The sequence below is a fragment of the Gekko japonicus genome, unplaced genomic scaffold (assembly GCF_001447785.1).
Source record: "Gekko japonicus isolate JY-2015 unplaced genomic scaffold, Gekko_japonicus_V1.1 scaffold531, whole genome shotgun sequence".
Lineage (NCBI taxonomy): Eukaryota > Metazoa > Chordata > Lepidosauria > Squamata > Gekkonidae > Gekko > Gekko japonicus.
In genome coordinates this window covers 147,902-163,206 of record NW_015162494.1, presented here as the reverse complement: position 1 = coordinate 163,206, position 15,305 = coordinate 147,902, and the positions used below count along the sequence as shown (strand labels likewise).

The window sequence follows — 15,305 nt, the reverse complement described above, 5'->3', positions numbered from 1 at the left end:
CTAAATAGACAGACTGACATATAGGGCTATGCTATTATCCCTCAACGTCCTTTCAAAAACTAAGACCTCTTAAAATGGTTTTTGAAACGGACTTTCCAACACCACACTTTCAGATGGAGCCAGTTCCAAACAGCGCTCTCACGCTCCCAAACAGGGCACAGCGTAGGAATGCAAAGTCTCTTAACACGGACACTCATCAGGAACTCCGACGAGGTATAGAGTAATAGAAAGTTACACGTGAACAGTCATTCTAATCTCAGTCTATTACCGAGTTGATAGCAATGGCCTTGAATGCACGTCAGTCATGCCTCAGACAGGACCACCAACAGGGATTCACTGGATTTAGATCACTCCCCCGCAACCAGTCGAATTGCAGCGTGCAGGCAAGAGACTAGTAGCCGGCGTTCAAAACGGGGGAATCCGCTTTCGATATACGTCCCACAAGAGTTAATTGACGACTCGCTAAAGGAGAAATCAAAACAACAAATGATCGACGCTGTCTAGGTCCGTAGAAAGAAATTAAAGCACAATCTTCGGAGCCCTCAAAAACTCCGGGGATCTCCAGGATCACGCCGCACGACAGTTTCCCTCACACTTGCCTTGGAAAGCGAGCGCGCATGCGCAACACCTCCTCACACACGGGGACCATCACAAAGGGCTGAGGAGGGCACGCGCCAAAACCGCCGTTAAGGCGCAGTCCGAGAGCCTCCTCCGTCGACACTGCGTACCTACCAGCATCATAGGATCAGTTTCAGGGAACTTAGCGGCCGCCGCCGCCTTCACACTTCGAAAATAAAACAGAGGGGGCGGGGCCTAGGCCGGAACCATCCCCACTTGTTTAACCGCTCAACTGTCACGCGAGCCCTGGAGAGCGCTCAGAAGTCAGCACGCGCTGAATAGTCTCTTCGGGCGCGGGTTACGCGCCGCCGATGCTCCCCGACCGTGTGAGAGTCCTCAGGTAAAGGGAAAGAAAGCGAAGGTCTTTGTAATCTTCCGTCCTCTTCGTCTCGCCCGGTAAGGAATGGGCATCTCAGAATGAACTGGACAGAGAGAGGAGGAAGAGAAGTCTCTCATGAGAAGTCTTTTCTCGGCATTGGTAGCTGGCGTGTCGTAGGTACACGTTGTAGTACGTGCCACGCGGACCAGCCGGCTTGTGGATCCCGAACAGACAACAGAGTCAGGGTGTTGATGCCCGACTGAGGAACGGTTTAAAAGCCGTTGCAAATGAAATAACTGGACAACTTCTGGAATAAGGACCGTTTTCCTGTAGCCCTTGTAGTTTGTAAATTTTTTTCTGCAAATCAACCTTCCTTATACTATCATGTTTAGTCCATCAAGTTGCTATATATTCTGAATAGTAGGAGCTCTTTAAGGGTTTCCTTCCAACGTAACACAGAAGGTTGCTTTTGTTTTCAAAACTCTTTGTATCTTCTGTAAGTGTATTTTTCCCCTAAGGGAAGCAGTATTTCCCTGTACTTTTACAAAAAGACCATACATAGATGCGCTTCTGTAAGTGTATTTTTCCCCTAAGGGAGCAGTATTTCCCTGTACCTTACAGCAACTTCTTCTTTGAAGAGGGGCGATTGGCTTTGTAAAGTTCTCCTCTTTCCCCAGACAATACATTACAATCTATCATTCCAAATTATATTACATGTGAGGTTCTCCTCTGTCCCCAGACCAAAGAAATACATTACAATTTATCATTCCAAATTATATTACAGGTGAGGTTCCCTCCATGCTTGAGGGGAGATAGATGGAGCATAACGGTAGGGTCTCCGTTAATTACTCTCAGCGTTCCACAAGGATACATCTGCCCATCAATCTCCAATTTTGGCATATTTGTTCCTTTCCCTATGTTCTCCCCCCTCCCCCGTTAAACCCAAACAAATGATAACAATATAAACTCAACTTGTTATTCCTGTTTGGTCCTTGAATTTGTTAAATATCTTCATTATGCTGTATGCTGATTTAGTGTTCATTGTATGTGAAGAAGTGTCCTTGCACATGAAAGCTTATACCTTGAGTAAAACTTTGTTGGACTTAAAAGTGTCACTGAACTCAAACTTTGTTATCGTGAGATCAGACACTCTTTAAAAGATCTGAATTTCCTGTGATTAGATTTGTATGCACTAGGCAGGCATCTCCTGTGTCTAGTTTATGCTTTGGTAAAGGTGGTCCTCAAGCATGAGGCTTGGATGTGGAGACCAGATTTCAGGGGGGAAAGTTTATCTTTAAGAAGCAATATGCTAGATACAATTGTAAAAGAGTACCTTTGAACTACAGCTACTGCATCAAAAATGGGGAAATAACTCCCCCCAGCACTGTTTCGATGCTGCCCAGGACCTTCCACTTCGCTATGGTGACATTCTTTTTTTCTTTTTTTTTGGGATAAGCTTTATTCGCTCCCCTAAAAAGGGGAGATATTTCGCTAAAAGTTAGAAATAAGGAAGGGTATAAAGAGGGACCAAGAAAAGAATGAGTGGTATTAGTAATATGTTAATCTGTTAAACCTTTTTATAATCAAATCAGAGAATCCACAATTTTCTTCTTCACCAAGGCTTCTTCTTTTCTTTCAATAGTGTTAACCAGGAAATTAGTAAGTTAGTATTGTCCTTCTGGTAGCTGATATCAGTTTATTCTTCCCGAGTAAAATCCACTTAAAAGAGAGAGATAGCAGTTTTTAAGTTTTATAGCTCTTCCCACTTTTATCTCTCAGGTTATAACCCGACGCTCCTCCTTCTTCCTCGCCCTTCACCTCCCCTTCCGAGCTGCTGTCTTCTACGCTTAACGTCGACATCCAGTTGGCCAGTTCTGCACCTTCTTCTTTGCTGACATGCTTTTGCTATGGTGACATTCTAACCCCATTTATGTTCTCCTTAATTTTTTTAAAGCATTTCCTCCTGCTGTGTCACTGTGGGAAACTTGAGTTCGATCCAAGGAACCCTTTAAAAACCTGAATGTGCAGCTTGTCCCGTAAGGAGGGTATGTAAAGCTTAACATTTTTAGACTATTTTATTCAAGGTATAAGCTTTTGTGTGCACAAAAGGTCATACCTTGAATAAAGCTTTGTAGGTCTTAAAGGTGCCACCTGACGCAAATTTTGTTCTGCTGCTTCAGACCATCATGGCTACCCACCTGAATACTATAATATATTATTATTAATATTGTATGCAACCATAACCTTTAAAATTACTGGAATGTAGAGCTTTCTCTCTCCACTGTTATTGAATCCTTGCCAGCTCTTGTGTATCTGGAGTTAGGGGAAACAATTCCCTTTCTGCCTCCCACTCTCATAATGAGGCAGAACAGGTCACGTAAGAGTGAGATTGCCAAGGTGCTTGATTGAGTGCAAGATGGCTGTGGGAAAAGAGGAGAAAAACCACCACTAGGGCTGCTATGGTATTTTTATTCTCTTTTCTCTGTAGTCAGCTTACTCTCCACCCAGTGGTTGCCCCAGTGCTGAGAAGGAGAGGAGATGTTGGAGAGGACAGGCCCAACCACCCTGGAATGAAGCTCACAGCTTACCCATTATCGAGTTCCTCCAGCAGCTGCTGTTTTAAGGTGGGAACCACTTGCTCACTACAAAACCATACTGGACAATGACCTTGCTCACTTTCCTGGGATATGGGGTGGGTGTTACATTGGGAAGAGCCACAGGCAGCATATCAAAGAGCCATGTGTGACTCCTGAGCCACTAAATGAGTACCACTGCTGTATAGATTTTTTTAAAGTTTGCAGTTGCTTATAAGATGAAAAAATAGTGCAGCACAATCATTACCAGGGTACTAAATCAAATAAAAAGGTAAATGAAGTGAAAAGCATGGCAGAGACCAATTTAGTATACCAACTTAGATAAGATAGTCACAAGATACACTGTAATTACTCCAAAGACACTGGAGCAATTATATTAGTAGATGAAGTCTCTAATCCTCTGAATGGTGTAGAATTTCTGAGCAAACATATTTAGGAGCAGATTGCACATCACCATCCCAGTATTTTTGTCATTCTCCAGCAAAGATTCTTCCTTTTGCAGGTGCTGGGAGGGTATTGGGAAGTGTTTTCAGAGAAGAAAAGGTAGGTTTAATTTAAAATGATGATGGAACTGAGTAATAATTACAGAACCTTTACTCTGTGCATTCCTCATGGCCATGAAATAGTAGGACTATACATGCTTAGAGCTAGTAAACAATTATAGGTGTGTTTTGTGCAGCTGAACTTGCAGACCCCTAAGTAGTTTATAGAAACCTGTAAATCAGGATCCTTCGACCTTTTTTGAGCCTGTGGACACCTTTGGAATTCTGATATAGGGTAGTGGGCACAGTCACAGAATGGCTGCTGCAAAAGGTGCAGCCAGCCACAAAATGGTTGCTAGAGCTTGCCTTCAGTCACACAGTGAAGTCCCTTGTACTGTAGTGGTAGCTTTTGCCAAAACAATGTTTTTAAAAATCCACACAGGCTACCAAATCTCCAGTGGTCAGTCAGAAGCCTTGCTGGGCAAAAGCACCACTTGTCCCCAACAGCTTTTAAAAAACACTTAGTGGATGCCAGGAAAGATACCCTTGCTGTAAAATGTCAGTCAAATGTCTGAATTGTGCTACTTAAATTATAAAGCAAACTGATATGCAGTATTTAATGATTTGCAATAAAATGATGGTTCAAGAAATGGACACTGGTTTTGGTTGTGCTTTTTTGGCCATTAACTTTCATAAATCTTTTATTTCATTAATACCCTATTTCCTCATCATCGGGGACCCAAAGTGGCTTACAGTATTCTCCCTTTCTCAGTTTTCATGGGTTACTTCTATATGTAGATCTGAGTAATATGCTGATATAGCAAATATTTGAATGAACTAACTAAAAAAGGCTCTGAGCCTCATTTATTCAGCAAACTTTGATGGTACAGAAAAACAGCTACTAAGTGTGGTTCAGAGATTAAACTTTTCAGTAAGGTGTTATGTAACAATAAAAGTACAAAAAAATTAATCATGAGTTGTACACACAATACAGGATCACTTGGAAGGATTTCGTATCACGCTGTTATTTATGCAAAAAAAAGCAAGGCTAATGAAGTCATCTCCCTGACAGTTCTGCAGAAATCAAAATTGTAATGGTAAATCAAGTAATGGTCTTCAGCCATCATCAGTCTAAAACTGTGTTTTAATTTCTGAGTAAGTCAGTCTAAATTCTATTTATTTTTTATTTATTAAATTCAATTTTTATACTGCCCATTCCTTGAAGCATGGCTCAGGGCAGTGTACAATATATATAAATCTGTACCTAAACCTGGAATCTGTTCCCATCTGCCTATGTTGTTTTATGAAATCCTATGAAATATGACTAGCGAGAGCTTCCTCCCATGTATTTCCATCATTGCTCCCTGTTTTTTAATTCAAGACCTCTCCATCCAGTTCCACCACTTATTCTGCTATCATTCATGAACCAGCATCTCCCTCTAAATTGCCCCCATACACTTGCTTCAGCATTTACTCCAACTTCTTACTTTTTACTGGCCATAGGCGGACAATGGACTAGATAAAGCCCAGATAGGCCGTGTAAAATACATTTGTTAGATGTTCTATAAACAACGTTTTAGGCAGTTATTTCCAGTTCATCTTTTGGCTAATGTGGGCACTGCTACAGGTAAGCGGAGAGAAGTAGTGAGCGACCACCACCAGCTTGTCATATAGCTTTGCCCTCCATAGACCAGAAACTAGGTCAGTCTTGAGAACCAGCATCTCCCTCTAAATTGCCCCCATACACTTGCTTCAGCATTTACTCCAACTTCTTACTTTTTACTGGCCATAGGCGGACAATAGACTAGATAAAGCCCAGATAGGCCGTGTAAAATACATTTGTTAGATGTTCTATAAACAACGTTTTAGGCAGTTATTTCCCGTTCATCTTTTGGCTAATGTGGACACTGCTACAGGTAAGCGGAGAGAAGTAGTGAGCGACCACCACCAGCTTGTCATATAGCTTTGCCTCCATAGACCAGAAACTAGGTCAGTCACTTCTGTTACACTTGATTCTTGGAAGACCAGTAGGCCTTACATTCATATCTTTCCTTCAGGTAAATAGTGGTGTTGTTTATGATATAATGCTTTAGTTTTTTGGGTTTTCCCCTGGTTTGCTGTAGTTTGCCTAAATACATGAAGTTAAGACTATCATCAAAAAGTATATTTGTACAGGTGTTATTTTTAGAAATTATAGTTTTGGCATTCTCAATGTCTAAGTTATTCATACCATTCTAAATAATGCCATGGTTACTGTGTTTTCATACTTCATTTGGGCACCAAATTAAAACCAAACAACTGAAACTTCCTTTGTATAATATCTTTAATGTGCATTTTGAAGTACATTATGTAGGTTTTAAAGCAATATTTAAAATTGGTACATTATGAGAAAAAAAGCACCTTTTAAGTGCCTATTTTCTGGAGTAGGGAATACAAGACTGACTTAATTAAAAGCTGTGCAGGGAAAAAAATGAACTAATAAAATGTTACTTTTGTTAGGTGTGGCTGGAGTTAATTGAGCAAGATCTTCATTGTCTAGAAAGAGATAAATAAGCTAACTGAAGCAGGCTTATGAGACAGCTGTTCTAGCACCCTGTCATAATATAATAATTTTCATCCCGATATGAAAAAGATACCCTTTAGGTTCAGGTGGGTGGGGTGGGATTATTCAAATCAATTTGCCAATGGAAGACAGGGAACAAGGAAGAGAACAGAACTAAGGAAGGACAGATGGGTATAGCAGTAAAATGGATTGTCTCTTCCTCAGTTTGATTTGTTGTTCTGCCAGAATCAGCTTTATTTAATTGAAATGAATATGCTTTGCATGTGCCTGTCAAGCCAAATTGACCTGCTACTTACTAAGCCATTCACATCTTTCTTTTATGATCAGTATGCCACTGTCAACTTGGTTCAGCGGTTCCCAATACTAATTTTTCAAGTAATTGTATGGCCTTTGTGCCCCTCGGAGTCATTAATGCCTCCAACAGTAATAGGTCTAGACTTCTGTTACCTTTTACATACACTTTCAATTACGGCTAACCACAGTAACAATGACTGAGCCAATATTTTCTTCACAGTGATAGTCTGCTTTCACAAATAATTTTGAAAATGCAGTCAGTATTGATACGTATTTTCCCATAGAAAAGGAATTCCCTTTTTGTTTTCTGAAAGTAGAATTCTGTGATATTTGAAGGATTTTTGAACAGGATGAAATCCATTATGTTTGCCATAAAATACAACTTTTGCTTAAGGTTACACTGCCTTACAAGACTGACTTACAACTATTTGTTCTAGTGTTGTATAGTTTAATGTTAAGCCCCAAGGTTGATGGTGATGCTTGTTCTTTTCTCAGCATTTTGCATGCACGGTTGGAATCACATCAGATAGGATATACATATACATGTATGATAAGATGACTTAACTGTATGCAGTGAATGCTGTGTGAAAGTAGGGCTATGGAGCAGTCTAATATTGTGTGGAATAGGCCTCAAATGTATAAAGCTTTACTTACTAAACACCTAAGGTAAGTGCTGCATCAAGACATACAAAGAGTTTTAAGATTCCTCACTTGATTCCGCCCTTCCAGTAGTACGAGAGGACCTTTGTAACAACTGAATATGTATGTTTAAACCTGTTTGATGTAGTGATGCCATAACTAATAGAACATCTTTTATTTGACTAAATAAAGTAGAGCCTTCCGTGGGCATTACAATACCATTAGCCCACGGAAGGCTCTACTAGATACTATAGCTATTATGAATGTTGAAAATCATCACTGATATCTTTGAAACGTCACCAGAGGAAATGAATCATTGAGAGACAGTATTTGTCTCACATCTTTGTTCAGAAGAAGATCAACCATCGAGACGGCAAGACATTCCGGAGACCACCTTCAGTTTTCTATTCTGTATATTATTGTACATTTATTGTAGAATTTTGATTCTTTAAAGTAAATTATTAAGCGTCACATTGTCACAGGTCTTTTTGGTTTTCGTATCACCAGTTTTATAGCCTGAAATAAAAACATACTAGTATAATTCAGGTGGATAGCCATGTTGCTCTTAAGCAACAGAACAAATTTTTGAGTCCAGCGGCACCTTTAAAACCAAAAAAGTGTAATTCTGGGTATAAACTTTAGTGTTGTATGCACACTTCTTCATATATGGATACATGGCAAAGAAGCCCTGCGTATATTGCACCAGGCATTCAACAATTTTCACCCCACTATCAACCTGATAATGAACCAATCTATGCAAAAAATAAGTCTTTTCCAATTACAGAACTGCATTTTTGGATGCAGTACTGTGATGGGGGAAAATTAGTAACAGGCCTCATGCATTTGGTAGCCACAGTTTAACCCCAGTTTGTTAGAAAGTTACAAATATGCATTCAGTGGTATTGTACTTCCTCCCCCAGTATAGTGGTAGAAATTCACCACTTTCCCCAAGGTTGGGAAATATGCATCTAATTATGAGGAGATCCAAAAAGTCTTCTCTAAGATTAATAATTCAATGAAGTTGAATCCCTTATTCTGGTGCAAGGATACTCTTGGGTCCAATTTATTATTAAAAAAAGAAGTGAAACATACTCTGCTCAAGGGATTGCCCAATAACCCACTTTATCATAATAATGGATACATTGTACCCTTTGAAAACCAGGAGATGGACCCAAGTATTTACCAGCACTAAGATACTTGGTATTGGTCCACAAATGCCTTTGAAATCTCCACGCAAAGTTCAGCAGTTCACTGAGAAGAGACACCAGAATCATTAGCTTTGAATAATAATCTTTATTAGTGTATTTTAAAAGGTACATGATAATCCTGAGCTACTGCTTTCATACATTGAACATTATACAAAGACTTTAATGTACAGTTTGAAGGATATTTATTGTGCTCCAAGTTCTCATCCAAGCATTGCTTTGCCCCCAAAAGGAATACAGGTAATTTAAAATACTATATACAACCCTGGAACAGCCACATTAATCTACCCTCTTGACCCCCATTATCTAACGACTACTGTATCTAAAGAGCTCAGGGTGTTCCTTCAGAATTTAGAAAAACTTCACATAAAACTTGGGCAGTGCAATAACTGGTCCCCTTATTTTCTTATGAACAGGCTTCATGAAAATTACATTTACCATCTGACTAGTTATCAGTATTATACTGACCAGTTATACATTGATGGAATGATTAGAGTAACTGTTTACTCTATTCCATTTCATATCAATTAGTGTAAAGCTATAATATCTCCCTTTGCAGTGAACAGAGAATTATTCTCCCATTAGGGGAAATAACCCATGATCCAAACAGCAAGAGGTAATCCTACATCACCCTATAGTCAACTACATTTATAAAACAAGTCATATCAAATACTTCCCTTACATAGACCCTGTAAAGGAACTCATACAAATAACTGTTCCATAAATCCAATCATGGCTTTAAGGATTTTCCTGTAAAAAGGTAAAAAATATTAAGTCCCAGGGTCCTTCAAAGAAAGAAAAAAAATACCCAGTGTGAATTTTAATTGTGGATAAAAGAACTTTTAAAAGTCTACCAAAATATTGCATCTCTTGACCTGGAAATCTGAAAGCATACGGTGTTTACAAATGATATCTAACAAAAGCTCCACTCCTCAAAAATGATGCACACTCAGTAAAGCCACTCTGATCTTAAGCAAAAGTTACGGTAAGCAGTCCAAGCAAGATGCTTATTGCTTAAATTTTAAAGCAAGCCACTTTGATTGTTTTTAAAGTGTACTTACAAATGTGAAGCAGTTGTAGAAACACTTATAAACACTTCTTGCTTTTGCATACATATACCCAAATGGCACAGACCAATGTTTTATACAGAAAAAGAATACTGTAGGATGGAGTTCAATACAGCAGTACTTTTAAGACAGATGTATGATTATGTAAACAAAAGCTTTAGTATTCAGAGCTTGGGAATCTAGCAGCAAAACAAATGATTTGCATATAATGTAGTGCAATTAACATTTGTTCTTAAAGGATGCCCAGTCTTTAAACTACTTGTAACAGAATGGAAATGTTAAAGGAAAAAGTTTAAATTATTTTGCTCATATTATCAGAATTCTAGAGATTCCCGCTTTCTATAAGCTACCATTAAGAAGACTATGCAAAACTGTGTTCTGGATAACTGACTTTTATGGCTCCCCAATAACAAGCTCGAATTAGGCAGACCAAGCCTAAGAGATAAGCAATAGCCCAAGAAACATATGTGGCATGAAAATTTCTGGCAAAATCTTGTGTACCGACCTATATAAAAAGAAGGAAAAGAACAAGAAAAGCACAAATAATTAATATTTTGATTTTAAGATGTCAGATGTTTTATATAAATTAAGATTCATATAAAAATGAAAAATAATTGGCATGGAGCATTTGGTCTATGTACAACACATCAGTGCACAAACTCACTTTGGCCACACAGGGACAGTCCTGCCTTATGAGGACCAAACTATATGATACCACATCCCAAGTCCACAACGAGGGTACAGCACCATTTTAGATCTCTTTGTAAAAAAAAAAACAATTCTTAAAAATACTGCAGGGGACTATGGTGCAGGGAGAGATGATGGGCTCCTGTCTTCACTCCCATGCTTTTTTCAAGAGCCAAGTGGTGGACTCAGGAACACAGTATTGTCTAATTTGGACCAGAAACTGCTGCTATCTAGGTCATTCTACACTCCAGAACATGCTTTTCTATGGTGGAGAAACAATTACAGTATTCTGGTTTATGAAAAGAAAAAAAATCAGTGTGTTCAGTGTAGACCAGTTCTTTACAAGGTGCACCAATAAACAATAGCCCCAGTGAAACTAAACTTATTTGGGGCTGTGTGATAAATGGGTAAATATGGGTATTAATTTTTTAAAAACTTTATTATACCCTTTACATTTATTGCTGTAATACATTTATTACATCAAAATATATATAATTCTCAAAGTGGCCAAGTTTGTGGCCACTTAAATCTAGAGACAAGAGGCAGGAACAAACAGACCTTTTTTACAAGTCAAGACAAGCCTCAAGGTTTGCAGAAAAATCTAAAACACACCGGGGGGCGGGGAATCCCTCCAAATAATAGAAGCACACCTGTGGGTTTAACAAACAAAGGTACTCAGTGGCCGTTTCTAGCATCTACCACTGTACTGCCAGTTTAAGCCTTCGTTGTGTCAGTATAAGGCACGGGGGAGAGGCAGGGCCCTTTCCAGGGCTATTTTGGCTTTGAGGAGATGGCTCACTGGAGCTAGGTCCAACAGCTGCCACTATGTGACTTGCAACCACTCAACTTGCACCCAGGCCTGGCTGCCTGCTACTGTGCAGCAGCAGCCACCCCACAAAGGCCAGTGTTGCGTAGTGGTTAGGGTTTCATACTAAGATCTGGGAGACCCCAGTTCAGATCCCTAGTCTTCTTTGGAAGCTCACTGGGTGATCTTGGGCCAGTCAGCCTAATATAATAATCACAGGGTTGTTGTGAGGATAAAATGGAGGGTGGGAAAAGGGAGTAAGCTGCTTTGGGTCCCCATTGTGAAGGAAGGTGGGATATAAATTAAGTAAGTAAATAATAAATATAATTGAAGATGGGGGGGATGGAAAAAAAGTAGACTGGCTGAGAGAAGGAAGCAGGGAAAGGTTAGGATATGAAGGGTGCAAGAAGATGGAAATAGGGTGGGGAAGGGGATATGGGGAAAATGAGGTGCCCTATGCAAGTCTTGTGAGTTCCCACCATCCATCTGGGCACAATAGCCAGCAGTGCACAACTTGTCCAGACTTTTCCCAGGGAGAGGCTGCCAGAAGGAGGGAAAGTTGAAGATGGGGTGGGATAAAGGTAGGTTGGTTGATGGGTGGGAAAAAGAAGCAGCAAATGGGGAGAAGGTATGGAGGTTTTCAGGAAATAGAATAGTGGGGGGGGGACGAGCCCCCCCCAACAAGCCCTTGCAGTCCCCACTTGTCATTGCTCTAATTTCAAGTCTATGGGGGGAAATATCATCCATTATAACATTCCAACTGTTTTATGTGGAATTTTGCTATCCTTGCTATATTGTCTTTAAGAGGAACAAAAACAAACATTCAAAGTGACTAGTACCATCAATAAAGATTGGGTTTTTTAAGTAATGTATTTGCAAACTGATCATATGGTTGTATATACAGAGTTCAGTGGTATTTATTAACAGATAAGTGCATGGGACAGGAGCCTACATTAGAGCAGCACATTCCTACTACTGTTGAAGACAAAATATGCAGAGATAAATCTGTGTAACTGTTCAGGATTAGTGGAAGTTTAGGAAACCAGGACTTGCATTTTTCCCTATGTGCCAGCATGCTGCTTCCTTTGTTACAGTTGACATCAGCAAGAGCAAGAGAGGCAGCTGTCAGATGGAGATTTTACTCCAGTTTGGTATCCAAATGAGAGTGGGTTTTATGGAACATGCATACATTATCCCCAATCATCCATTTTTCCATTATATTTACACAAGAAAGGGAGTAAAAAATTTACTGTTTTTACAAATGAAAGCTGGGAATTTAGAAGAGATGATAGATCATTATAATAATGTAATGCTATAGCAATATATCAATTTCCAAATTTCACAAAATTTCATAAAAGCCCTTGGTGGCATAAGGGGAATGGTGGCTGTGGAGAAGCGTGGAGGCTGCAGCAGAAACCAGATTGATAGCATCAGAGTCATATGAGATGGACTGTCAAGGGCTAATGCCTAACAGAGTCTGAGAACCTTTGAGTGACAGGCTGTTCAAATGGAATTCTGTGGAGAGTGTTAGTTAAGAAATGACAGTTGGGAACTGGCCGTTGAAGAGACAGTTTAGCTCTGACTGTGCAGTGGGAAAGGGGCATAAGGAGTGAGTGTATCAAGGAGGTTCCCCATTCAAGCCAAAAAGGGAAATTGGTTCTAGTGAAGAGAAGTAATCCCTGCTCAGTGAAAAGGGAAATAGCTCTTGGGGGGGGGGAGTGATCCCTGGTCTGTGTATATAGAAGGATTTTGGGAACTTGGTTGTATGTTCCTGCCTTCTAGACTAAAAGTTGGTGAAACTCAGAAACTTATGCTAGAGTATTTAAGGAGAAACTGAGAAGAAAGCCTCTCTCCTCAAAGTTTTAAAGACCTTGTTGAATAACAGAAGCACTCGTTGGCAACAAATTATCTGGGGTTAGTGTGATAACAAAACAAAATTCAAGTCCAGTGGCACCTTAAGACAAACAAAGTTTTATTCAAGGTATAAATTTTTGTGTGCATGCAACTTTGTTGGTCTTAAAGATGCCACTGGACTCAAAATTTGTTCTGCTGATTCAGACCAACATGGCTACCCACCTGTGATAACAAAGTTACCTCAGTTTTTATAATCTGTTCACCTCATACATCCTACACTTGATTCTATCTGACCTTTTCTCTTCTAAGTTAAATAAAATATTTTGTTTATTTGGCACTTTCCAAAGCCCCTTGTGTGCCATTTCAGAAGTAGAATGTAAGATTTTGTCTCTTTCCTCAGTTCCCTGGGTTGGGCCAGCATCAAAATATATAGAATAAAGTGACTGGATGGGACAGCCATAGACAAATAAGAAGAAAAAAGATAAAATGGCTGCTCAGCAAGAAGGAAGGGGGGGGGAATCCTGTGTGTGAGGGAGGGAAGAGGGTGAGATCACTATATCATGTATTTAAACATGATGTTTTACATGGAGGGCATGGGGATAGGGATAGAAGAACCCCCGCCCCTTAGTTATACCCTCACAGTCTTTAGTGGGAGAAAGGGACATGGGGAAGTGGCTGCATGTACCTGAAGAGCCCACATACTCTGGACTTTTCAAATTGCACCCCTCCTCCTGATCTAGATATGATTGGGGCAGACCCATATCTAAGGATACTGGTAGCTGCCAACACGTGTTTGGGCCATGGGAAGAGGTGTTTCACATCAATACAGAACAGCTGCTTTCCCATGTTTATTCTTAAAGATTGTTTCTGCAGAATAACCTAAAGAATCTGAAGGGTAAGTGAAGTGTTTTTAAAATATATTTTGATGGGTATTTGCAAATTCTTTATTTTTAGGATACATTATCAGTACACTAAAGATTCCCAGAAGTTTAAAAATGACTAGCTAGCTACAAAAATACTGCTGGCTTTGTTTAACTGCAGCATACAAGTAATCATGCCACTCACAGTTAATCCAACTCCAATGAAGATAAATATCATTCCAATGGTAATATATGCACAGCAGCGTCTTCGTGGGAGTGCACATCCAACAGAAGAGCTGAAAACAAACAGTACAGCAGGACAAAAATTAAACACAAAGGTTTGACATGGAATTCAGAAATATTTCTTTAAATGCACCTGATACAGGAAATGGGCCCTAAAATGACAAATGGGTGAAGGATTGCTAAGGAAAACTGCAGTGAAACTGAATGAATTCTTTGCATTCATTTTCACTGGTGGAGAATATGAACTTTTTATTTCTCTTCCATAATGCTAGGATTTGCAGGCACTCAGTGAAGCTGATGAGCAGCAGATTCAGGTCAGAACAACAAAAAAGTACTTTTTTCATTCAAAGAGTAATTAGTTTATGGAATTCACTGCTATAGGAATGTGATAGCAATGTCTAGCTTAGTTTGCTGTAAAAGGGGATTAGAAAAATTCATGGAGGACACGTCATCAGTAGTTATTAGCAACTATGACTAAATGGATCTGCTGTGCTCAGAAGAAGTATGCCTCTGAATAACAGTGTTTAGGGGCCACAAATGGGGAGGCAGGACCTCCACTTTTTCTCTGCTACCTACTAGGAACACACACAGCCTTTTAGCTCAGCCACTCCACTACACAGATCTTTTCTACAAGGGCAAACCTCCCTCATCTTAACCATCTCCTGATCTTCTTTGTGGTCTCTGTGCATCACACCTCTGGGATATAGTGCGCTTGCGCTGACCCCAACCGGTATAATGGAAAGCAAAAGGGATTTTCGCGCCTGCTCCCCAGTCACATGCCGGGCTCCACTGCGCATGACTAGGGGAGAGGCACGATGATCCCGCCAGTTCTCTTCTGACCACCACACTGATAGGATCTTCTCTGCCTCGGTCGGTAGCAATTTTGGCGATGTTGACCGATCAGTGCTGAAACGCTCGATTCTAGCATCGCAGTCCAAAGCCCATACTCCCTCAAAAAAACCCAAAAAAACATGAGGGCAAGGACGATCGGCCTATCAAGTGTAAGAAGCACAAGAAAGGCTCTCTCAGCAAAACTCTGTGGACTCCTCACCGAGCTGAGGTAGCCACGACATCC

The 15,305-nt window shown here is 40.0% G+C and overlaps 1 protein-coding gene across 2 annotated transcripts in view; it reads right to left on the bottom strand.

Moving 5' to 3' along the window:
- Window positions 1-10,028: 10,028 nt before the first annotated feature.
- The window catches only part of TMEM55A (transmembrane protein 55A), a 43,935-nt gene continuing 38,658 nt past the window's right edge, over window positions 10,029-15,305 (bottom strand). The window contains exons 6-7 of one of the 2 annotated variants that reach the window (XM_015406065.1): window positions 14,193-14,283; window positions 10,029-10,286 (exon numbers count right to left, since the gene is read on the bottom strand). In XM_015406065.1, coding sequence (XP_015261551.1) covers window positions 10,143-10,286; window positions 14,193-14,283 — 235 coding nt within the window. In that variant the 3' untranslated portion in view covers window positions 10,029-10,142. The remainder of the gene's footprint in view (window positions 10,287-14,192; window positions 14,284-15,305) is intronic. The other variant, XM_015406066.1, reaches the window with a different exon arrangement.